General features: G+C 36.7%; 3 protein-coding genes across 3 annotated transcripts; all 3 read right to left on the reverse strand.

The window, feature by feature from the left end:
* Window positions 1-1,084: 1,084 nt before the first annotated feature.
* Window positions 1,085-2,932, reverse strand: LOC131605635 (uncharacterized). Its single transcript, XM_058877970.1, has 4 exons — window positions 2,722-2,932; window positions 2,077-2,632; window positions 1,772-2,007; window positions 1,085-1,662 (listed from the first exon to the last, which is right to left on the reverse strand). The coding sequence occupies exons 1-4, from the start codon at window positions 2,930-2,932 to the stop codon at window positions 1,085-1,087; spliced, it is 1,581 nt and encodes a 526-aa protein (XP_058733953.1).
* Window positions 2,933-3,432: 500 nt separating this feature from the next.
* Window positions 3,433-5,254, reverse strand: LOC131605636 (uncharacterized). The gene is made up of 5 exons (XM_058877971.1): window positions 4,858-5,254; window positions 4,563-4,756; window positions 4,259-4,505; window positions 3,554-4,189; window positions 3,433-3,446 (listed from the first exon to the last, which is right to left on the reverse strand). Exons 1-5 carry the CDS (start codon window positions 5,252-5,254, stop codon window positions 3,433-3,435), a joined length of 1,488 nt encoding a protein of 495 aa, XP_058733954.1.
* A 6,283-nt stretch (window positions 5,255-11,537) lies between these two features.
* LOC131605637 (uncharacterized) lies at window positions 11,538-22,976 on the reverse strand. The gene is made up of 11 exons (XM_058877972.1): window positions 22,824-22,976; window positions 22,597-22,719; window positions 13,522-13,603; window positions 13,199-13,417; window positions 12,996-13,086; window positions 12,782-12,908; window positions 12,562-12,665; window positions 12,354-12,474; window positions 12,096-12,266; window positions 11,865-11,924; window positions 11,538-11,783 (listed from the first exon to the last, which is right to left on the reverse strand). The coding sequence occupies exons 1-11, from the start codon at window positions 22,974-22,976 to the stop codon at window positions 11,538-11,540; spliced, it is 1,497 nt and encodes a 498-aa protein (XP_058733955.1).
* Window positions 22,977-24,782: the final 1,806 nt, after the last annotated feature.

Raw genomic sequence — 24,782 nt, forward strand, 5'->3', positions numbered from 1 at the left:
TAGTAATTATAATTTTTTTATTTTCCCTATTTTAACCTCAATCATTTTTTTAATTTCAAGATTGTCCTTATTGAATTATTAAATACTAGATTTTTTCTATGTATTATTTCACGTTTATTTTTTTCTATTGTGCGGTTGTTATTTGTGCGGTTGTTATTTTTTTAATTCCAAGATTTTCCTTATTGAATTATTAAATACTAGATTTTTTCTCTGTATTATTTTTTTCTCTGAATTATTAAATACTGAATTATAGTTTCCTTTTTATTTTGTTGAAGTTCTCTTTTTGATATTATTATTTTTTTTATAATAATAACATACTTATAGTTATATCGGTTCTTATATATGATAGTAATAAGGCTTTTTTTATTATACTATTAATAATAATAACAATATACAATATATGCAAATATAATATATTTATGTTATAAATAAAAATTTTAACTCAAATATTATCTGTTTATTTTTTTTAATATTCTAATCTTATTTTATTTATTTTTAATTATAGAAATTGTTTTATTGGGTTAGATGAATCATAAGATCAGATAATGGTTTGATTTGCGTTGAAGATATATAGTTCAACTAATGTGTGTTGTTGTTTACGGTTATATTATGGTTTATGAATGAACAAGTTTTTATTTGGTGAAATTTTCTCATTACTATTGTTATTTAGAACTAGTAAGAGACCCGTGCTGTCGCACGGGTAATAATTTAATTTTTTGTCGAAAAAAAAAAAAGCCTCAAATGATATAGTTGTACATAAAAAAAAATAACATTTATGAACTTAAGACGTTGTTCCAATATGATGAGTTTTGATAAAGTCGCAACATATGAATGATAGTTGATTGTTTATACAATTTTTTTGCATGTATTAATCGAGAAACAACTGCAAAGGAATCTCCAAAACATTTAGCAATGAATAATACAAAGGGAAACATAGCTGCAACATGATTATCCAAAATGAGTAGGATGTATGGACCTGAAATAGCACGGAAACACAAAAATCATATACTGTGGAAGTAAAGAAGTAAATTATTTCGGCATTGTTGTCATGGGAGAATAAGTTTATATTTTTAAAAACATACCTTCAAATGTTATGGAACACTTCTTTGAATACAACATTGGTGGTAGAGAGCATAGGTTCTTTATCTTTGTCATGAATAAGAATCCTTAATCCCTTTTTGGATCTCACTCTTGAGATAGCCACATATAATTGCCCATGACAAAAAACTTCTTTTGGCAAGTACAAACCAACATTGTCAAGCGATTGGCCTTGAGACTTGTTAATAGTCATGGCAAAGGAAACAATAATTGGAAATTGGCGTCTCACCAGTTTAAATGGCCATGGTGACTGTGAAGGGGACAAAGACATTCTAGGAATATAAAATAAGTTACCAACATTTTTTCCAGAAATGATCTTAGCTTCAATGACATGAGCAGCAAGCCTGGTAACAGTTAGCCTGGTACCATTGCACAAACCTTCAGATTGGTCTAGGTTGCGCATTAACATAATAGTGGCACCAACTTTTAACTTAATTGAATGGTTAGGCAATCCCGAAGTCTTAAGAGCATTTAGGAACTCGGGTGTTACGTGCTCATATGCATCAAAGCTATTTGCATCAGATTTATCAATAGAATCACTGCTAAAGTATTCTTTCTCTTCTCCTACAACAATTGAAAAAGATGAATATTTAGATAAAATGTATGTCCAACAGTAGTTTATATTTTGAAATTAAAAAAGTTGGTATTATTAACGGAAAAAAAACTTGAATACCTGGAAGAAGGTTTGTTATATATTGGTTGATATCATCGACTACTTCGATTGTTGAAGCTAAGATTGCACGACTCTGAAGATAGGTGGAATCAAGATAGTTATGAATGAGATCAGGGTACGTATCTTCAACAATTCCCTTAATCGGATCTGAAAAGTTGGAAATTAAGAACTCTTCTGGAATACAAATATCAGCATAGCCATCATTTGGCTCGCACATGGTACCATCTCCAATTTTTAAAATCCACTCAGAAAAACTCCTTATCTCATCATTTGTAGAAGTAGGTTGACCAACTTGCAAACGCATGTTCTTTGTAAGCCTCAAGACTTTACAATGATCCCAAATGTAAGACGCATTGATTGTTGCATGAATGATATCAGATCTAGTACCTCTCGGTATAACAGGGAGAATTTGTCTGAAGTCACCTCCAAAGACAACAACCTTTCCTCCAAAAACTCTTTTAGATGCATTTGTGTCCGCACTCATAATATCTCTCAAGGATTTGTCAAGTGATTCAAAGCAAAACTTGTTAGCCATAGGAGCCTCATCCCATATGATTAGATCTGTCATCTTTAGAAGCTCAGCAAGGTGATCTTGTTTTTCAATGTTGCATATGGAATTTTCCAAAGTAGGGACAGGAATTTTAAATCTAGAATGAGCAGTTCTTCCACCTGGTAACAACAAACTTGCAATCCCACTTGAAGCAACCGGCAAAACAATTTTTTTCTTAGACCTAAGTGCTGCTGATAGAGTGTTCCACATGAAGGTCTTACCAGTGCCACCGTAGCCATATAAAAAAAAAACTCCTCCTTCTTGCTTCTCTACAGCAGCCATGATTTCCTCAAAGATGCTCCTTTGTTCATCTAAATCAAACAGACATTTCCAAAGAGAGTTGTTAATGATTATAGGACGTTGATGAATTTTAAAATGTAATAACACACTATGCAATTACCTGTAAGAGAAGCGTAGAGACTTTCAAACAGTTGTTGTTGAGCAAGAACATCGTATTGCCGTTCATCATAAAGGAGTCGATTTCCTGTAAAGGTTTCGACATAGTCTTTAGGATATGGCATGGTCTTGAAGTCCTTCAAACTTCGATTATTATTTTGCAACAGTGTTTCAATAGCCATGAGTGTTCGTTCTTTTAGCTCGGCATCACACATTGTCAGACCTATGATACCGAATAATGAAAAACAAAGTTTCAATGCTGAATAAATTTCTGAACAGACATCATGAACATTGTATATACTGTATACCTTTGTATTATTTAACATAAAGGAAATAATACTTGTAAAATTTGGTAAAGCAATAGTGATTGTAAACATGAACTATATGCATAAATTTGCGTAGATGAGATATGATATAAACCAAACACGGGCCAAGTTGCAATTGTCCCAACTTTTAAAGAAACAGTGGCTGCAATATGTGAAACTCCCGCAACCACTACCAGTTTAGATGGAAAGAACCTATTGTCGTGAGGTTCCATGCATTTAGAATGTGCTTTTGAGCTGTGTCAATATTATGGCAGTGTTAATCATAGAGTATTATTAATTCCCAAATGATACTGGAAATGTCAATATGTGAAATTACCTATTCTCTTAGTATGTAACTACAATAAAATCAGTATAGTAAACATACCCTTTGGCAACCTAGTTGGGCAATTCTACTTATAAGAGTCTGTAATAAGTAGAAAACGGGAATCCAATAGATATGCAAACGGCTGAAGATAGATCTCCATGAAAAAAACCGAAAGACCGAATATGTTTTTAGTAAAGAATAAATACCTTGATCTCTTGCGAATACTCGTTGATCATAAAGAATGCCATCTGATAAATACATCCAAGTCTTTCTCCAAACATGTTCCGGTCTATTCATCGATGAAGATAGTAACATGGTAACAAATAACTTGCGTAAAAAATGACCTGAACCCCACTGATGTGCCTCTTTGATGGCCTCGACAAATTCGCGATCATCTTGTAAAAACCCCATTGCAAAGCATGCATCTCGAAATGTTTTTAGTTTCTTACCGTCAACCGTCTTGATGTCTTGATAGGATAAAGGGCCTTTTTTGCAATTGAGCATCATCCTTAAATAAAACAACTCCCCAGTGCTTTGAGGAACCCAAATGAGTCGACCAATGGTATACCCTCGTTTCCTTGGTTTCCAAGAGCGACTTCGTTTATGATAAACAAATTTAGAAACAAAGTCCCCATAAGTTAGTAATCTTGCTTCTTCATAAGTCTTGTTTGCTTCGAACCATGCTGTAAACATAGACTCTGTTACACTTGGTTTAAGCAACACATCACCAACCTGCTCATAGTCTTTGTAGTACACAGAGTTTTCACCTTCCATGTGGAAAAACAATCTTTCTACGGCTGGCTTTCTGCCATGTATAGAATAGGAAAATATCCTCCAGCATGCTTCACTTGGGGAGATGTATCGACAATCCAAATATTGTTTGATTTCGTCGACGTTGTTTTTATCTTGGCCTTGTATGATTGCAGAAATTCTATCAGAACCTTTGTTTATATACTTGAAGAGGTATTTGATAGAAGTACTTTGGTTGCACCATTCCATGTTAATGTGGGCTTCGTACTTCAACAACAAACTTGGATTGTGAGGAACAACATGACCACTATGAAAGATGAGTCCATTTTTTTCAATGGTGTGTTTGTTGTCTCTTCTCCTATAAACAGGATACCCTTCTTGGTCCACGATCGTCGTAGGTTGAAATTTCTTAGGGTAAAACTTGGTGCACCTTCCGTCTTTCGTGCAAGGTGTTTTGGGATTTGCCAAACCACAAGGACCATGAACCATGTGAGCTTTGACCAAACTGTACAACCGAGGGTGTGTTTCGGGATCGGGCACTTCAACACTAATGATCTTGTCAATGTCTTCTGGACCTGGATATTTGTTTGAAGGATGCAAGAAGATCAATATATGGGCATGAGGCAATCCTCTCTTTTGAAACTCAATGGTGTACATATCTACAATTGGAAAAGCAAAAACAATCAAAAAAACTCAGAACTACGGTTATAAATGATAAACAATATGAAGTGATCAAAGTTAAGGGGGAGAATAAACTCACAGGCAAGTACTTTGCCAAGAACACCTTTTTTGGTTAAATCTGTAAGCAATTGATCAAATTTGATTTTGAAGACTCTTGAGATGATATCCGGTCGATCTTGAGGTTTCAAATGAAGAGGTCTAAGTACTCTTTGAATCTCTGGCCAATTTGGATTACAAGTAAAGGTTATAAACAAATCAGGAAATCCAACTTTACTGCATATAGCCATTCCATCATAGTACAATTGATCCATAAACCTACGTCCTCCAACAAAGGAAGAAGGCAATACCACTCGTTTGCCTATGCTGTTCCCTTGGGCCTGACTTTGGTCTCCCTCCTCGTTCAAAGAGTTGTACTTGGAAACTCGAAGTTTTGGTTGATTTTTACGTAACCATTCTAGTTTCTCAGACTCTAACATTGTGTAACCATCGACCAGAAACTGCTGGAACAACCGTCTAGAAGATAATAAAGTCTTAGCTTCATTGGACCTACTTTGAATGCGGTATGCCAAGAATTCCCGAATTGTGAGCCTATTTCGTATGCTGTTATTGTTGCCAGGCAAGTCCCTGTGAGCTACATCAGGTCTATAACCGTCCTCACCATAAGGAAAAATCAAAGGATACTGGTATGCCATGTAAGCTGCATGCAATTCGTTGATTCTTTGAAGTCCCCCACCTCTTGTTTGCATAATGATATCACGCATTTCCGCCGTGTCAATATCACCAACGACCAAGGCCGCGACCTCAGACACAGTAGGTTGGTTATACACCCTTCCATCGGTCGATCGGTTAGAAATGAGGCGTAGTTTGAGATTTTGAGTTTCCCCATTGGCTAACCATTGTTTCGCCATCTGAAAGCTCTTTGCGTGAGGATTGTATTCGTACAGCATTTTGGACAGCTGGTTTACTACATCAGAATCAATGTTCTCTTTGTTCCTGTCAATAAAACATCAAATTTGTCATGTGTTGGATCGTCTGGTAGGAAACGTGCTTGAGTTAGCATTGATAAGCATAATGATACCGCAAATGTAAAACACATGATAATGAGTATGCATAGGGCTGATTATATAGCTCATGAAAAAAAAGTGTCAGTGAGTATTAATGAAACTAATAGCCTAACTCAAGCAGAAATGTGTAACAGTGAGTATTCATAGATAATTACCTAAGTCCATGCATACGGTTTTCGGCTTCATTTTCCGTGTCATATATATATAATTGTGCAAATTTCGGCTTTTGCCCTTGAGGAGGGAGCAAACTTCCAATCCGATGACACGTTTGACCTTGGATCCTCATTGTTGGAGGGCCGCGACCATTGTTAAAACGATTGTCTATCTTTGCTCCCGGGGATGTGAATGCAAACATCATATTGTATAGTCGGATTTGTTGTTGAAACTTCCGGCTAACTATACTGTCGTGATCAAATAAAAGTTTTGCAAGTATATCGGGAGGTTGTCTTAGCATTGGTAATTCAACCTTGCCGTTACCACAACACATCATAAACTTTGGGTTAGCTGAATGTGTACTTTTGTGCATCCTTTCCTGATACCACATCCTTGCTTTGCAATAACAACATTCGATAAGAGGGGAACCGATATCGTAATAATCTACATAAGCATAGAATTTGGGAAAGTTAGAAAAGGATTATAAATGGGTAATGTTTGGTAGTAATGGTAAACATGTGGCAGAGAAGGTCAATTTACCCTCTGAATGTCCAGTTGCATTGTCATTGATTGTAAAAGGCGCTTCAAGATCTTCTGAGTCAGAACAGTTTTCCTCGTCGGATAGGTATGCTGTAATAAACATACAGCAGAAATTATTAAAAACAGACAATGGCGTTTAATTGAAATTGGCTTTCTATTCACAGTTACTTGGTTAAATGGCTTAACCTTTTACAATCAGAGTGATAGAACACGTATCAAGCATACCTGCAAATGGGTCGTAGTCGCTGTCGTCGTCGGAGTCAGTATTAAAATCCATATTAACCATAGGTGTAAAAATAGGACATGTTGGCTCGGTTCTGCGATGGTGATTGGGCGTGGACTGTGACATTTGCGTGACCTCGGGAGAAACATGATTCTTGGATATCTCTCCTATTTGCCGAGCAGGGCGCGGTGTGTTAATGACATTACTGTCGAAACAATGGATACATCAGTTATACTTATACAGTAGGCATTGTATAAAATGAAGGACATTATGTTTCGTACCTTGGTCCGGGTGCATCATTTGGAATGGGGTGCAGGCGACTACTGGTTTGTGTTGGTCGCTGTGTATTCAAATTCAGTCCTGACTCTGGATCACGCATATGTTTTCTTGGCCTGCCTCTACGTCGTTTTGGAGCATAAACACAACTGATATCAAGTTTAGTTAGGTACTTTTCCAGTCCAAGAATTGGGCAATTTGATTTAACATCACATATCCATATAATAATCATATCTGATTAAGAACTTATTGAATAACAGAATTATATAATGGATTCCTACACATAATTCATATGGATTCAAGACCTCAAACAGGCATCCTTTCAGACATGTGTTCTTGTTTAAATTGAAGTCTACCATGAGGTATGTAAATGTTTTCCAGTGTTACTTCACTGTCATGCATGAACTGAAACTTCATAGTCAACTAATTTTATATACACTGTTATAATTGTTTTGAACTAATTAAGATTACCTAGTGATTTTGACAGGTACATCTGTGAATTTATACTCAGCCAAACCAAGTGAAATTATAAGCAGTATCGCACCAAGTATTAAATGAGGTGTCTCTAGACCAAGCAACAACTTATTATCTATTTCGGATACCTAATTTATTGAATATGAACAGGTAGTTGGAAAAAAAATAACTCTGTTGGCCCAAAACTCTTAAAAAATAGTTGTAAACATGAAGGTGTTGCGAAATGCACGTACCTCGGCTGTGCTATTGCATGCGACGTGTGGTTTGTATGGCACGGTTGTTGTTCAGCCGTTGTTTGATTACTGCCTCATATAAAAGAGCATTGATTAAACAATGAAAGACAAATAATGTTAAGGTGAAACTATGAAATAAGTTTAATATTACTTCAGGTAAGGTGGGAAGCAACATCTTTTATAAACGTCAAGCTACTTATGTACCTTATTTGACCGGTGTAACCAAGGTTCAGATTCACCGTGTGATGCCCTTCCTCTCTTTCAAGTATAGGAAATTTTCTGGTTAAGTTCATAGCCATATTTGGAACTCCGTAGTGATTCTTAGGCCTACCTCTCACCGGTCTGGGAATTTGTGGTAATCTGTTAACAAAATCAACATGGAAACCTTATAAAAACAGTGATGTAATCAACTTGCAAGCTAACCTAATCGACAGTGATGTAATTCTTAGGCCTACACACATTGAATCAATGGTGGTATATGTTGAGGCCCAGTGTAAACAATTGTAGTTAACCAAAAAACTTTCCACTTCCATGGGGCATGTGTTCCACATATGAACCATGAGTCATTTGTTTGAAGCTTACCTTGTCACACAAGTTATATGAACAGACATCAATAGCACAGTTAAATAAATTGTTAAATGTGTTATCTTGATAAGCAAGTAAGGGACAATGCTAAGTTGGTAAATAAGTTAGCGTGAAATACATAGCGATTGCACTAACATGTGTATCGTAGAAGAACCTCCAGCTTCACCGACGATGTTTTCATCCGGACACCGTTTTTTATTAGCTTTTAATGAGGAAGGAGTACATCCCGCATTTTCACTCGTCGTAGAGCTGGATGCAAATTTTGAAAATAGATTTGTTGCTAATGTATCTATCCCTCGGGACCTTATATTTGTTTTAAAGGCGTGTCTTGTTGCACTCGGTCCCGAACCTTCAATACCTACACTCAAATGTTGTGACTGTCCATCAATTCTCGTTGTTGTAGTACTGTTTTGAAAGGATGGAGTCAATTCGGACAGAGGTTGCCTCGGCGTGAATGACAGTGTAGTGTTAATAGTTGCCTCGAGAGGAAACTGTTGGTGAGGGCTGTATTTTTGACGTTTGGAACGATTCTCTTTCAAAAGCCTTGTCCTTCTTGATCGTGCCATTTTCGCGTTGCGTTTTCTGTCAAACGGGTCCATAATTTGGAACCTAAAGAGAGCTACAACAGTCAACCAAAATTAATTTGAATAGAGTTAGTAGGTGCAATTTAAATCCACATGATATTAATCTATAAATATGAGCATATTGTGGGAGTGCAAACCATATTACCATGCATATGCTGTTCCAAGGGAGTTAATGCAGAGTCATATATATAACCTTTTCATGACAGGCACATTGTCTTAAAAATTAAACACACCTAATTTGGTGGTTGGAATATCATAAATGAGTTACACCCACTGAATTTATTGTAAGGTTGGACCTATATACAGAACGATATAAATCGACTATTTGTAGAGGAATGCTTATCATTTATCTGCTTCTTAGTGTTATCCTGATATGAGATAAGCATCACTGCAACTGCCCCTTTTCTGCATTTCTGCCTAAGGTGAGTAAATCAACCACTATTACTTTTTTATCAATTTCAAATTAAAGACTCATCCTATATTTGGGCAGTTGAAATTGGTAGATTCATTTGTTGTATAACAATGGATGCATAGTTGTTCTGCTTAGAAATGTCATGCAAGTATGTGGTGTTATAGACAAAACATCCAAATCTGTTATTAAGTTCCATTGATGTTCTTGGCTGCATATATTTTAAGATCAAAGAATACTGTTACCTGTCAAACCGATTAGTTTAGGAGTCAAGAGTAAGAGAATTCTGTCCTCATATGGAAGACAAGCATCCCATAAGCATCATCATTTCAGCAACTTTGTAAAGTGAAATGGTGTTTTGTATTATGTTTTTTTAATTGCACATAGTATAAAAAAACATCTATGAAAAGTGAAATGGTTTTTTAATTGCACATAAGTATTCCCTATCAGGCATATCTTTTTAGGTTTTTATTGCTAATCTGTTATAATACTAATGCTAATAAATGAAAAGTTCTTAATCAGAAAGAAATAACAAAATCCAAAATGACTGTGTAATCCGCTCCATTACTAAAATGTAAGTCTGCACCTCAGAGATATTGTATTTGTTTAGTCAACATCTATGAGTAGTAGACCATAATAAATGCTAAGCAAAACTGACAAGACATTAAATTGGAAATGGTAAAAGTGATATGTTCAGCAAAAGTTAAAGCATACATATTGACCTACCGTGTAATGAAGCATCAAGCATTTATGGTTGAAGTGACAACAATCTCCATTTATACCTTAAATGATGGTATTTGTACAATGACACAGGTTTTGTGTCGCAGCAAGCTACACAATGGAGGGGATGGTGGCTGTTCCCAAGATATCAATCAGTCTAGTAGGAAATGTGCAGGCCCTACACGACTCAAAGGCTGTTTTACACAAAAGACAAAGACAAGAACCGCTCAGTTTGGTACTTCCTTCAACTGGTAGATCATAAGTATACAGAGTAGCAACATCTTAATGGCATAATGTTAAATAGTTATAGTCTAATAAAAAAGTTAAATATAAAAGATGGAAAAATTGCACACCAAATTACCTTTCATGCATATATGTTTTTTGAAGGGCTGGTCTAAAGGTTATGATGTAGTGGTGTTTTATGAGGCACCTACATTTTTGATATATCTAAAGGGTTAGGCTGTTGGGATAAAAGCATCAATATGCATTAACATGAATTTATAAGTGTATCTTCCATCATTTTGAATGTGAACAATAAGGCAGAACAATGGCATGCCATTTGATAGCTATAAATTTGCAATTTTATGGTTGGGAACAACTATGATTAATGTAGTTTATGAACTTGCAGCACCCTTATAAAAATTGAAACAAAATCAACACTGCCTTGTTATCACTTGTGTGACAATGAATTCCCTTAATGAAGATATGCTCATAATTCGTAGGTCGGCCATAAGCAAGGTATCACAATGAGGGCATGCAGCTGCTAAGGGTCTCTAACTTGGGCAGAATATACCTTTTTTCATAAAGGTATGCAGCTGTATAGAGTATTAAATAAGGTATGGAATGCATCTTCCTATTATTCATCCATGTTGTCCTATTGCATGAAGATACCTATCTCTTACAAAATGCATAATTGTACAATTGCATACAGCCACAGTATAGTCTTGTATCCTACCTTCTACGTCTCATAAATCGGTAAATAGGACATACGAAAAAATAAGCATTGAGCTGCCATCTATATTCTATGTAGATTATATGTATAACATGTATATAAAGATTATGAAGCAATAAAAAACCTCTTCTGTTAAGCAAACAATAAACATGAATATAACAGAATGTAGTGGAATATAAACCTCATAATGGTAGGTGCATTAATAAGTTAGTGAAGTGTCTAAAATTGTAGTGGATTATAATAAGTTGGTGAAGTGTCTAAAATTGTAGTGGATTATAAACAGAATGTAATACAAATAGGCATTATAAATAGAATACCATGGATTAAATAGCAGATAACATTAGGCATTAGACAAATAAGATTCATTACAAAAGTTTCATAAATAAGAGTTAAGGAGTTTAGAACCATTAGGCATGGCATGCTTTAATTCAAATTGACAGTGGCCAACAAAAGACTGTTATACCAGTTGGTTTGTAACATTACAAAGAGTTATAGGCTGGTTAGGCATCCAAAAAAGAGGCAAACTTCCATATTAAACCCACCATATTAGTCCTTTTTGAGGTGCTTTGTCTTTTTTCCATTCTTGGACTTAGTGGCCGATTGTTTAGGAGTGAGCTCATCGGCCTGAATGAGATCATTGATCGAGGTTGATGTAGCGACCCTCTTGGCAGGAGTACTACTGCAGCTTGCGGAAGGACTCCCCTTATGGTCAGCAGCAGATTCTGGACTCCCCTTATGGTCAGCAGCAGATTCTGGTTGAGCAACGCTTGATTGTTCGCAAGTTTGTGTGTCCTAAAATATGCAGAAAAAACCGTATTACGAAGGAGTTACCAAGCAGTATCAGATAAGGTACATCTAATGGCATAAACCTACTTGGTTTGGATTAAGAGATGGCGAAGTTGTGTCCATTTCCAAATCAGCAGCAGGTTTTACCTAATGAAGACATAATGGAAAAGAGTACATATAAATATGATTTTAGTCACTGTGTAAGAAATGAACATTTCATCAGAAACATAATGTGGCAAACATAGGGCTGCAACACATGAACTGTGGAAACATTTTTAGAGATATAGTGGAAAGAATGCATAATACTATGCTGCTAACCTCATTCGCTGCGAGGTACGCGTCAAACTTATTGTAAAGGCCCTCTTCGTTCAGTATCTTCACAATAGAGAATCGCCGGAATTGTGATTGATATTTGATACGAAACACCATTTGTCTATTCAACAGGGCATCAAGGTGAGTAGGCCAAATCTTAGGATTGTCCTCTCCAGCCTATAGTAAACAACAAAGCATTAGTAGACATGTTCATAGTTTAGTGAAATAATGCAATACAAAGCAAAACTCGTAGCTGATTGTAACCTTCTTCATGATTTCTCTTAATTCGGTAGCAGTGTGATTAGTATAAGGAATAACATCCTTATCCCAAAAAACAAAGACCCCCGTGTGGTTGTCGTACTGCACCTCAACTTCAAGTTTGAACCTAAAAGACGGCGTAATAATCAGTTTGAATACAATGTTACAATAGAAATGTAACACAATTAATGGAAGGGCAAGATATGGTACTCACTTAGTAACGCGTTCAGCATCCGTTTTTCCGCTTGATTCAAAATACCATCCAAACCTGGAGGCATTAAAAAAGGTGGTAGTTCCAATGGTGGTTGCAAAGCAGTCCTGTTAGAAGAAAGAAAACAGGAAACACATTCTAAGGAACATTATAAACAATGCTATGTGATAGAAGAGCACTACAAATAGAAATAATTATTGAAACAATGTATTAGAAGTCACACCCTTCCAAAGTCAGACACTGCGCGGATACTCTTGACCTCAGACAATTTGGTCCAAAAATTGTTGTTAGAATGACCAGATGAATCGCAAGTGAGAGATTGTGAAGCAACAGGGAGGTTGGATCCAAAACTGAAGAAACATGATAGGAAAGCAAGATTAATGGTTGTAACAGAATGCACATAGTTCTATCTTTCTTGGGGATTAATAGCATATTACCTAGCTTTGAATTCATCAACTTGTGGATGTTCCAAGTTGATGTAAAGTTTAGAACCGCTCCATGCGTTCGAAAGACATGGTAAACCGGAAACTGAAATATAAAGTGTTGTAAATTATTTGTAAATATGGAACAACATGCATCAATAAAGGAATAAAAAAAAAACCACTATATACCCCTAACACAAAAAGTCTACTTATAATACCTGCATTAGTCTTGCACCATGAATGTGTCAAAACAATTATAGTAGGACCGGCAAAGTTGTTAGGGGTAGTGTAGGTTACAAACTGTTTGGCGTAATCCTCCCATAACACCAGTTCAATCACATTGCCTTCTACATCACGCAAAGTGATATTGACGCAAGATTTCCTACCGCCACCTCCTTGCTGGGTTTTCACAACATCTTGTAATACACCAATGACATCTGAAAAGTATAATATGCATTCTTAATCAAAGTGAACCAATTCATGTCTATGGATTGAAGTAAATAACATAAAGTAAAGAGTTGAAATTGGTATCCTACCATACAGCATGTCATGCTTGAAGTCTCCTTTGAGAAATCTCTCAATAGGGTGAAAAGTGTAGCTGTGAGATGGTATTTCCGGTAAATCTGTTAGAACAAGATTTGTTCTTATCAATTATCTTAGTTTTGATGATAACAATAATATGAATTTTGCTTAAGATAATATGGTACTCTAATCCAATGCAATTTCCCTTTCAGGAAATATATAAAGAGTACGCATAATTCAGCGCTCAGAAGTTGTGTCTCAAATGGTTCAGCATGCAACATCAGAACATGGTCTGGCAAGACATCAGAAGATGGTCGAAGTAGAATCAGAACATGGGTCTATGGAAGCATCAGAAGAACATGAGATCAGAAGCACTGAAGATCAGAAGATGGTATCACGCTCAGAAGCACTTCAAGGTCAGAAGATCAGAAGATGCTATGCACCAAGCTGTTTGACTCTGATGATATTCAAACGTTATATTCACAAACATCAGATCAGAAGGAAGTACACGTGGCAGACTACGCTGACTGACAAAAGGAACGTTAAAGCTACTAAAGGCAACGTCAGTAGACACAGCGTGAACAAGGCTCGAGGTAGTTGACAAAAGCGTATAACATTAAATGCAATGCTGTACGGAACACGCAAAGCATTAAATGCACTCAACGGTCATCTTCTCAACGCCTATAAATATGAAGTTCTGATGAGAAGCAAGGTTACCAATTCTTAACAACTCTGAACGAAAATAAACTTGCTGAAACGCTATTCAATCAAAGCTCAGAATCTTCATCAAAGCTCACTACATTGCTGTTGTAATATCTTAGTGAGATTAAGCTTAAACTGTAAGAGAAATATCACAGTTTGTGATTATCGCTTTTAAGAAGCATTTGTAATACTCTTAGAATTACATTAAGTTGTAAGGAACTAGAGTGATCGTGTGATCAGTATACTCTAGGAAGTCTTGGCAGTTGGCTGAGCAGTTTGTAACTAGAGTGATCGTGTTGATCAGAATACTCTAGGGAAGTCTTAGGAGTGAACTAAGCCTAGAGTGATCGTGTTGATCAGTAGACTCTAGAAAAGTCTTAGGAGTGAACTAAGCAGTTGTTCCTGGAGTGATCAGTGTGTGATCAGAAGACTCTGGAAGACTTAGTTGCGGACTAAGTGGAAAACCATTGTAATCCGTGCGATTAGTGGATTAAATCCTCAGTTGAGGTAAATCATCTCTGCGGGGGTGGACTGGAGTAGCTTCGTTAACAGCGAACCAGGATAAAAATAATTGTGCATTTTATTTTTATTGTCCAAGATTTAAAGTCACACTTATTCAATCCCCCCCTTTCTAAGTGTTTTTCTATCCTTCAATTGGCATCAGAGCGCCGGTTCTAAGGTGCAAGCACTTAACCGTGTTTAGAAAAGATTCAGGAAGAGAAAAACGCTTCATTTAAAAGATGGCTGGTGAAACTCCGACAAATCCACCTGCATCTACATCTGGCTCTGCTGAGCAATACAACGGTAACAATGGTTATACAAGACCGCCGGTATTTGAGGGTGAAAACTTTGAATACTGGAAAGATAAACTGGAAAGTTACTTTCTTGGTCTAGATGGTGATCTATGGGATCTTCTGATGGATGGTTACAAACATCCAGTAAATGCCAGAGGCGTAAAGCTGACAAGGCAAGAAATGAATGATGATCAAAAGAAGCATTTCAGGAATCATCATAAATGCAGAACTGTTTTGCTGAATGCTATTTCTCATGTTGAGTATGAGAAAATATCAAACAGGGAAACAGCCTATGATATATATGAGTCCTTGAAAATGACTCATGAAGGAAATGCTCAAGTCAAGGAGACAAAAGCTCTTGCCTTAATCCAGAAGTATGAAGCCTTCAAGATGGAGGATGATGAAGACATTGAAAAGATGTTTTCGAGATTTCAAACTCTGACAGCTGGATTGAGAGTTCTTGACAAAGGATACACCAAGGCTGATCATGTGAAGAAGATCATCAGAAGCTTACCCAGAAGATGGGGTCCTATGGTGACTGCATTCAAGATTGCGAAGAATCTGAATGAAGTTTCTCTGGAAGAGCTCATCAGTGCCTTGAGAAGTCATGAAATAGAGCTGGACGCAAATGAGCCTCAAAAGAAAGGTAAGTCTATTGCATTAAAATCCAATATCAAGAAATGCACTAACGCTTTTCAGGCTAGAGAAGAAGATCCTGAAGAATCAGAATCTGAAGAAGAAGATGAACTGTCCTTAATCTCCAGAAGGCTAAATCAACTCTGGAAGACCAAGCAAAGGAAGTTCAGAGGCTTCAGAAGTTCAAAGAAATTTGAACGTGGAGAATCTTCTGATGACAGAAGATTTGACAAGAAGAAAGTCATGTGCTATGAATGCAATGAGCCTGGACACTACAAGAATGAATGTCCAAATCTTCAGAAGGAAAGTCCCAAGAAAAAGTTTCATAAGAAGAAAGGTCTTATGGCAACCTGGGATGAGTCAGAAGATGATTCAGAAGATGAGCAGGCTAACTGTGCGCTGATGGCGACAGAAGATGACGGATCAGAATCTACATCAGAATCAGATTCTGAAGAGGTATTTTCTGAACTTACTAGAGATGAGTTAGTTTCCGGATTAACTGAACTTCTGGAATCCAAGTCTCAGATTTGTATTAAATACAAAAAGCTGAAAAAGATATTTGAATTTGAAACAAAGAGGCTTGAATTGGAAAATTCTGAATTGAAAGATAAACTTTTAAAATTATCCAATGATGTTGGATCTCCTTCTAATTCAGAAAAATCCACTCCTAGTCTAAACCATATTCTGAAAGAATATGATTTAAGTTTCAGGAAGTTCTTATCTAGAAGTATTGGCAGAAGTCAGCTAGCTTCTATGATATATGCTGTGTCTGGAAACAAAAGAGTTGGCATTGGTTATGAGGGTGAAACCCCATACAAACTTGAACCTGTTGATGAAATGAAAATCACATACAAGCCATTGTATGATCAGTTCAAGTATGGCCACTCTCATGATATTAGGCACACTTCACATGCACAAAGTTTTCACATAACACACACCAAGAAGCATGTGACACAACCTAGGAAATATCATGAAACTCATATTAAAAATTATCATGCTGTTCCTCCTATTGCTTATAATGTCAAACCCAAGTTCAATCAGAACTTGAGAAAATCTAACAAGAAAGGACCCAAGAAAATGTGGGTACCTAAGGATAAGATTATTCCTGTTGCAGATATCCTTGGCTGCAAGAAGGACAAAGCACAACATGTCATGGTACCTGGACTCTGGATGCTCTCGACACATGACAGGAAGAAGGTCTATGTTCCAAGACCTGGTGCTTAAGTCTGGAGGAGAAGTCAAGTTTGGAGGAGATCAGAAGGGCAAGATAATTGGCTCTGGAACTATAAAGTCTGGTAACTCTCCTTCCATTTCTAATGTACTTCTTGTAGAAGGATTAACTCATAACCTCTTATCTATCAGTCAATTAAGTGACAATGGTTATGATATAATCTTCAATCAAAAGTCTTGCAAGGCTGTAAATCAGAAGGATGGCTCAATCCTATTTACAGGCAAGAGGAAGAACAACATTTATAAGACAGATCTGCAAGATCTTATGAGTCAGAAGGTGACTTGTCTTATGTCTGTTTCTGAAGAGCAGTGGGTCTGGCACAGGAGATTAGGTCATGCTAGTTTGAGAAAGATCTCTCAGATTAACAAACTGAATCTTGTCAGAGGACTCCCTAATCTGAAATTCAAATCAGATGCTCTTTGTGAAGCATGTCAGAAAGGCAAGTTCTCCAAACCTGCATTCAAGTCTAAGAATGTTGTTTCTACCTCAAGGCCATTAGAACTCTTGCACATTGATCTGTTTGGACCAGTCAAAACAGCATCTGTCAGAGGAAAGAAATATGGATTAGTCATCGTAGATGATTATAGTCGCTGGACGTGGGTAAAATTCTTGAAACACAAGGATGAGACTCATTCAGTGTTCTTTGATTTCTGCATTCAGATTCAATCTGAAAAAGAGTGTAAAATCATAAAGGTCAGAAGTGATCATGGTGGTGAATTTGAGAACAGATCCTTTGAAGAGTTCTTCAAAGAAAATGGTATTGCCCATGATTTCTCTTGTCCTAGAACTCCACAGCAAAATGGAGTTGTAGAGCGAAAGAATAGGACTCTGCAAGAAATGGCCAGAACCATGATCAATGAAACCAATATGGCTAAGCATTTCTGGGCAGAAGCAATAAACACTGCATGCTATATTCAGAATAGAATCTCTATCAGACCTATTCTAAATAAGACTCCCTATGAATTGTGGAAGAATAGAAAGCCCAACATTTCATATTTCCATCCTTTTGGATGTGTATGCTTTATTCTGAACACTAAAGATTATCTTGGTAAGTTTGATTCCAAAGCACAGAAATGTTTCCTTCTTGGATATTCTGAACGCTCAAAAGGCTACAGAGTATACAATACTGAAACATTGATTGTAGAAGAATCAATCAATATCAGGTTTGATGATAAGCTTGGTTCTGAAAAACCAAAGCAAGTTGATAATTTTGCAGGTTATGATATTGACATATCAGAAGTTGTTGAGCCAAGAAGCAATGCATCAGAAGCAGAGCTTCTCAGAAGCAAAGAATCTGAAGATCAAGTATCAGCTTCTCTGGAGGATCTAAGCATTTCTGAAGAACCATTTGTCAGAAGATCATCTAGACTCATCTCTGGTCATTCAGAAGATGTCATTCTTGGAAAGAAGGATGATCCAATCAGAACAAGAGCATTCCTTAAGAACAATGCAGACTGTCAATTAGGTCTTGTATCTTTGATCGAGCCAACTTCTGTTGATCATGCTCTAGAAGATCCAGACTGGATAATTGCTATGCAAGAAGAACTGAATCAGTTTACAAGGAATGATGTTTGGGATCTTGTTCCTAGACCAGATGGATTCAATATAATTGGTACAAAATGGGTCTTCAGAAACAAGCTCAGTGAGAAAGGTGAAGTGGTAAGGAACAAAGCCAGACTGGTGGCTCAGGGTTATAGTCAGCAAGAAGGGATTGATTATACAGAAACCTTTGCACCAGTGGCCAGGTTAGAGTCTATTCGTCTATTAATTTCATTTGCCACTCAACATAACATCACTCTTTATCAGATGGATGTTAAGAGTGCCTTCTTAAACGGTTATATAGATGAAGAAGTTTATGTCCATCAACCTCCTGGTTTTGAAGACTCTATGTCTCCGAATCATGTGTTTAAACTAAAGAAATCATTATATGGATTGAAGCAAGCTCCCAGAGCTTGGTATGAACGCTTAAGTTCTTTCCTTCTAGATAATGGTTTCACTAGAGGAAAAGTGGACACTACTCTCTTTTGTAAAACCTTTGAAAAGGATATTTTAATTTGTCAAATATATGTAGATGATATTATTTTTGGAACATCTAATGCTACACTTGGAAAGGAGTTTGCTAAGTCTATGCAGGCTGAGTTTGAAATGAGCATGATGGGAGAACTCAAGTATTTCCTTGGAATACAAATAAATCAAACATCAGAAGGAACGTATGTTCATCAAACCAAGTATATGAAGGAACTTCTGAAGAAGTTTAATCTTCTAGACTGCAAAGAAGCCAAAACTCCTATGCATCCAACATGCATCCTAGGTAAGGATGAGGTAAGTAAGAAGGTAGATCAGAAGTTATACAGAGGTATGATTGGATCTCTTCTATATTTGACTGCTTCTAGACCTGACATTCTGTTCAGTGTTTGTTTGTGTGCTAGATTCCAATCAGATCCTAGAGAATCTCATTTAACTGCTGTTAAGAGAATTCTAAGGTATCTGAAAGGTACTACTAATGTTGGTTTAGTTTACAGAAAATCTAAAGAATACAACTTAGTAGGATTCTGTGATGCTGATTATGCTGGAGACAGAATTGAAAGAAAAAGTACTTCAGGAAGTTGCCAATTTCTTGGAAGTCATTTGATCTCTTGGTATAGCAAGAAGCAAGCAACTATTGCTCTATCAACAACAGAAGCAGAATATGTCGCTGCTGCTGGTTGTAGTACACAGATGCTCTGGATGAAGAGTCAGTTAGAAGATTATCAGATATTTGAGAGTAACATTCCTATTTTCTGTGATAATACTTCTGCTATATGTTTATCTAAGAATCCTATTCTTCATTCAAAAGCTAAACATATTGAGATTAAACATCATTTCATAAGGGACTATGTTCAGAAGGGTGTTATATCTTTAAACTTTGTTGATACAGACCATCAATGGGTTGATATCTTTACAAAACCCCTGGCTGAAGATAGGTTTAAGTTCATTCTGAAGAACATCAGTATGGATTTATGCCCAGAATGAGAAGATGAGAAGTTCTTATGTATGAGTAACTTCTGAAATGAACTCGGATTATTTTTTATATATCAGAAGTTCTGATTAAAATCTTTTAGAAATTATGATTCGGTTATTACTAACGTTTCATTGTCTAAGTTGATTCAGAACCTCTTTTAAAGCAAAACAGCTGTTACGTTTTTATCTCGGGATAGTAAACCTGTCATTACTATTCGTGGATAAACGTGCGTGCAGTTGAAGGGACACCGACCATAGGTAACTGTGCTAGTCACCTCATTTGTCGTTTTATGCATCTAAATCTTTTGAAATATTCTTTTTGATGTTATGACAAAAAGGGGGAGAAGATAAATGATAAATGATTTGATTAAATCTATCAGTTGCTGGGTAAAGCTCCCACACATTCACTAACAAGAACTGCAAGTTCTATATGGTTTAAGTGTTTTGCAGGTACAGAGAAGTGAAGTGAATCTTCAGAAGCAAACACTAGAAGCAAAACCATAAGAAGCGTTATTCTGTAAAAGGAATAAGCTCGTGGAAACTGAAGCAAGCTGAGTGCTGTCAAGCTTCAGGAATCAGAAGCACGATCAGAAGCACTGATAATAGAATTTGAATATCATTGTCTATCCTGTTCTGACAAAATTCTATTTGCTCTGATACATATAATGTTATGGCTCTGATACATTATTTGCTCTGATACACGTTTTTAGCCTAAATGCTCTGATACATTTGGCTCTGATACATATTATGTATTTGAATATACATTTTAGGTTCTAACTCGTTCATGCTGACTTTTGTCGTTTAGTTTTTGTTCTGCAACATTTCAGGATGTAGAGATGCTCTGATGAGGCTCTGGTACATTCAACATTGTTCTGATACAAATCTAGCATGAAGTGATGTTGGTAGACATTCAAAGTTCTGAAGCTATCCGAGGGAAGCAGAAATCAGAAGATGTGAATGCTCTAAAAGATCCAGAGAACTCAAGTTCTGAAGCTGTCCTGAATGGAAGCAGAAGTCAGAAGCTGTGAATGTTCTGAAGATCAAAGAAATTCAAGTTCTGAAGCTGTCCACGATGGAAGCAGGAATCAGAAGCTGTGAGTGTTCTAAGGATCTAAAGAAATTCAAGTTCTGAAGCTGTCCAATGGAAGCAGAAGTCAGAAGCTATGAATTCTCTGAAGGCAGAAGCTTATATGATCGTCTCTACCGAAATAATCAGGGAAGTCTTTTATTAAAGTTCTTCGAGTATTTATTTCAGGGGGAGATTATTTATCTCAGGGGGAGATTGTTAATCTCAGGGGGAGACATATTCATATGCTTATGCTATAGCTGTGTAATTTGTCTTTTGCCGTCTACTCTTTCTGATCGCAAATTCATATCATTTATATATGTTTTTGTCATCATCAAAAAGGGGGAGATTGTTAGAACAAGATTTGTTCTTATCAATTATCTTAGTTTTGATGATAACAATAATATGAATTTTGCTTAAGATAATATGGTACTCTAATCCAATGCAATTTCCCTTTCAGGAAATATATAAAGAGTACGCATAATTCAGCGCTCAGAAGTTGTGTCTCAAATGGTTCAGCATGCAACATCAGAACATGGTCTGGCAAGACATCAGAAGATGGTCGAAGTAGAATCAGAACATGGGTCTATGGAAGCATCAGAAGAACATGAGATCAGAAGCACTGAAGATCAGAAGATGGTATCACGCTCAGAAGCACTTCAAGGTCAGAAGATCAGAAGATGCTATGCACCAAGCTGTTTGACTCTGATGATATTCAAATGTTATATTCACAAACATCAGATCAGAAGGAAGTACACGTGGCAGACTACGCTGACTGACAAAAGGAACGTTAAAGCTACTAAAGGCAACGTCAGTAGACACAGCGTGAACAAGGCTCGAGGTAGTTGACAAAAGCGTATAACATTAAATGCAATGCTGTACGGAACACGCAAAGCATTAAATGCACTCAACGGTCATCTTCTCAACGCCTATAAATATGAAGTTCTGATGAGAAGCAAGGTTACCAATTCTTAACAACTCTGAACGAAAATAAACTTGCTGAAACGCTATTCAATCAAAGCTCAGAATCTTCATCAAAGCTCACTACATTGCTGTTGTAATATCTTAGTGAGATTAAGCTTAAACTGTAAGAGAAATATCACAGTTTGTGATTATCGCTTTTAAGAAGCATTTGTAATACTCTTAGAATTACATTAAGTTGTAAGGAACTAGAGTGATCGTGTGATCAGTATACTCTAGGAAGTCTTGGCAGTTGGCTGAGCAGTTTGTAACTAGAGTGATCGTGTTGATCAGAATACTCTAGGGAAGTCTTAGGAGTGAACTAAGCCTAGAGTGATCGTGTTGATCAGTAGACTCTAGAAAAGTCTTAGGAGTGAACTAAGCAGTTGTTCCTGGAGTGATCAGTGTGTGATCAGAAGACTCTGGAAGACTTAGTTGCGGACTAAGTGGAAAACCATTGTAATCCGTGCGATTAGTGGATTAAATCCTCAGTTGAGGTAAATCATCTCTGCGGGGGTGGACTGGAGTAGCTTCGTTAACAGCGAACCAGGATAAAAATAATTGTGCATTTTATTTTTATTGTCCAAGATTTAAAGTCACACTTATTCAATCCCCCCCTTTCTAAGTGTTTTTCTATCCTTCAAAATCCACTTTTGACATGGTAGTGCCTCCATTGAAAATGAGTTTAAGTGGGTTAAAACAGACTTTGAAAGGGCCATCATTGTCAACTGGCTCTCCATTATAAAGGTAATACGTTTCATGCTCCTTGACCACTTCAATCCAATCTTGGAAGTCTCTCCCCCAAGTGGTGACATGAATCTTGTCACCCTGTTTAAAGGTTGCACAATACTTTAGCAAGAACTAAGAAAATGATGCAAATGAAAAAAGGCATTAAAATACCGAAAATGTTAAAAAGTTGATAAAAATGCAACCTTTTCATCCACAATAACTGCCTCAAGGTGTTGTTTCCCATTTTTCTCACTAACAACCCACAAATCAACCACCCTAATGTGCATTTTCCAGACCTGATTTCCCTTCACCAAATCTTGAATAAAAATGGGGGGTCTTGACATTTTCGCTGCCATAGATGGAAAGTATAAGATAAAAGAGATAAAAGAGATAAAAGAAAAACTTCCAGAGCATAGTTTATAGACTTTTTTCCAGTTCAGAGGATTTCGAAACATAAAATGAGAGAAAAACTATATCTTGCAGCCATAAAACATAAAACACAAAGTACATAAAACATAAAAGTAGTGGAATATGTGTTGTAGCATCAAATATATGTTCGGAGAATGAAATGCAGTAGAAACACCATTTGAGCAAGGAAAACTATGATGTTCTTTGTAGAAACACCGGCTGTACTCTCCTTCAAAAACAATTGTAACAGACAAACGAAAGGTAAGAGAAGGTTGAATAAATGGTACCAGAGGAAGGGAACACGCGGAGAAGTATTGAAACGGCGGACAAAGTTAAACCGAGCAGAGCAGAGGATTGTAACGTTTGTGCTTTGGGTTTTGGGTTTGTCCTTTTGTCTAAACGAAAAGTGAGCGGAGCAGAGGAGTAAGATATCAAATTTTTTGGGAGGGAAATGACAATGAGAAGAGTCCAAATGTTAGTACTATCCTTATGGAATAGACCAATCAGATTCATACAAATGGCAAATGTTAGTACTAACTTTATGGAATAGACCAATCAGATTCATACAAATGGGGGGTTTGATATTTTCTTTTGTTAATTACTTTTGTAACCTTTGTGCAGTGCAAATTATTTTGGTTGGGAGGGTAAAAAAATAATTTTGGTAAACATTTTATTAATGGGTAGATAGTAGATAGTAGATTATTTTTACTAAAAATAAATAATAATATTTATAAGGATAAAAAGGTAAATTGATTTTAAAATCCCTCCCCTCCCCTTGTGAACCAAACATACTTGTTGTTAAAAATCCCTCCCCTCCCCTTCCCTTCTTTGAACCAAACATATATTTAGTTAAATTCCCTCCCCTCCCTTCCCCTCCATTCCCCTCCCCTCGATTAAATTTCCTCCCCTCCCCTCCCCTCCCCTCCCCTCCGTTGAACCAAACGGACCCTTAAAGAAGTGTAATCATAATCACTTGTTTAGTCCACCCAAAAGAGTGCGAACCCCATTTTCGTATACATCTATCTATGCCCAAAAGCTATAGGAGCATTTCTGTAAGAGAAAACGACTCCTCTCAAGACACTGTCTACTTCATCGAGAAGGTGTTACTGTAATTAGAAGTGTGATATCATAAGGTAGAAAAGATCACTTTGACACTTGTGATAACGACTATGAAGATAGTAGATTATTTCATCGCCCGCGCATCATTATGGTGAGGAGTAGGACCAAGTATTCCATCGGACAAATACTCCACAAACGAGACATTGCAAGAAGAATGACTGAGTGGATTGTAGAATTGTCGCAGTTTGACTGGTATGGCAAAATTCAAGAAGGTAGAGACACATCACGTCTCAAGAGAAGAAAATGGTCAAGCATACCTATTGTTGAAACTGGCCCATTCCAATTGCGAGATCACGATAAAACTGTCATACACAAAATGTTGGTCAGCCCAAGAATATAACTGAAGAAATAAACGCAATGGAAGAAGAGAAGTTAACCTTAAGTTGGATGACACTGATAATAAAATACATAACGATTGTGGAACTCGCAAAAGATCAAATGGAAGCGACAAATATAAAGAGGAAATTTTGCTCATACTCATTAGTAGAAGGACAAATCTTTAAGAGAACAGAAAGACTCCTTTATATAGGGGAAAAGAAATTTGGTTAAGAAAGGAAATAATCTATATGCCGATGCTGCTCTCTTAGCCCGCGGTGCTAATCGACTAGACTTAGCTAACTAGGAAGCAAATTATC

The sequence above is a fragment of the Vicia villosa genome, linkage group LG5, assembly GCF_029867415.1.
Source record: "Vicia villosa cultivar HV-30 ecotype Madison, WI linkage group LG5, Vvil1.0, whole genome shotgun sequence".
In the NCBI taxonomy this organism is placed as follows: Eukaryota; Viridiplantae; Streptophyta; class Magnoliopsida; order Fabales; family Fabaceae; genus Vicia; species Vicia villosa.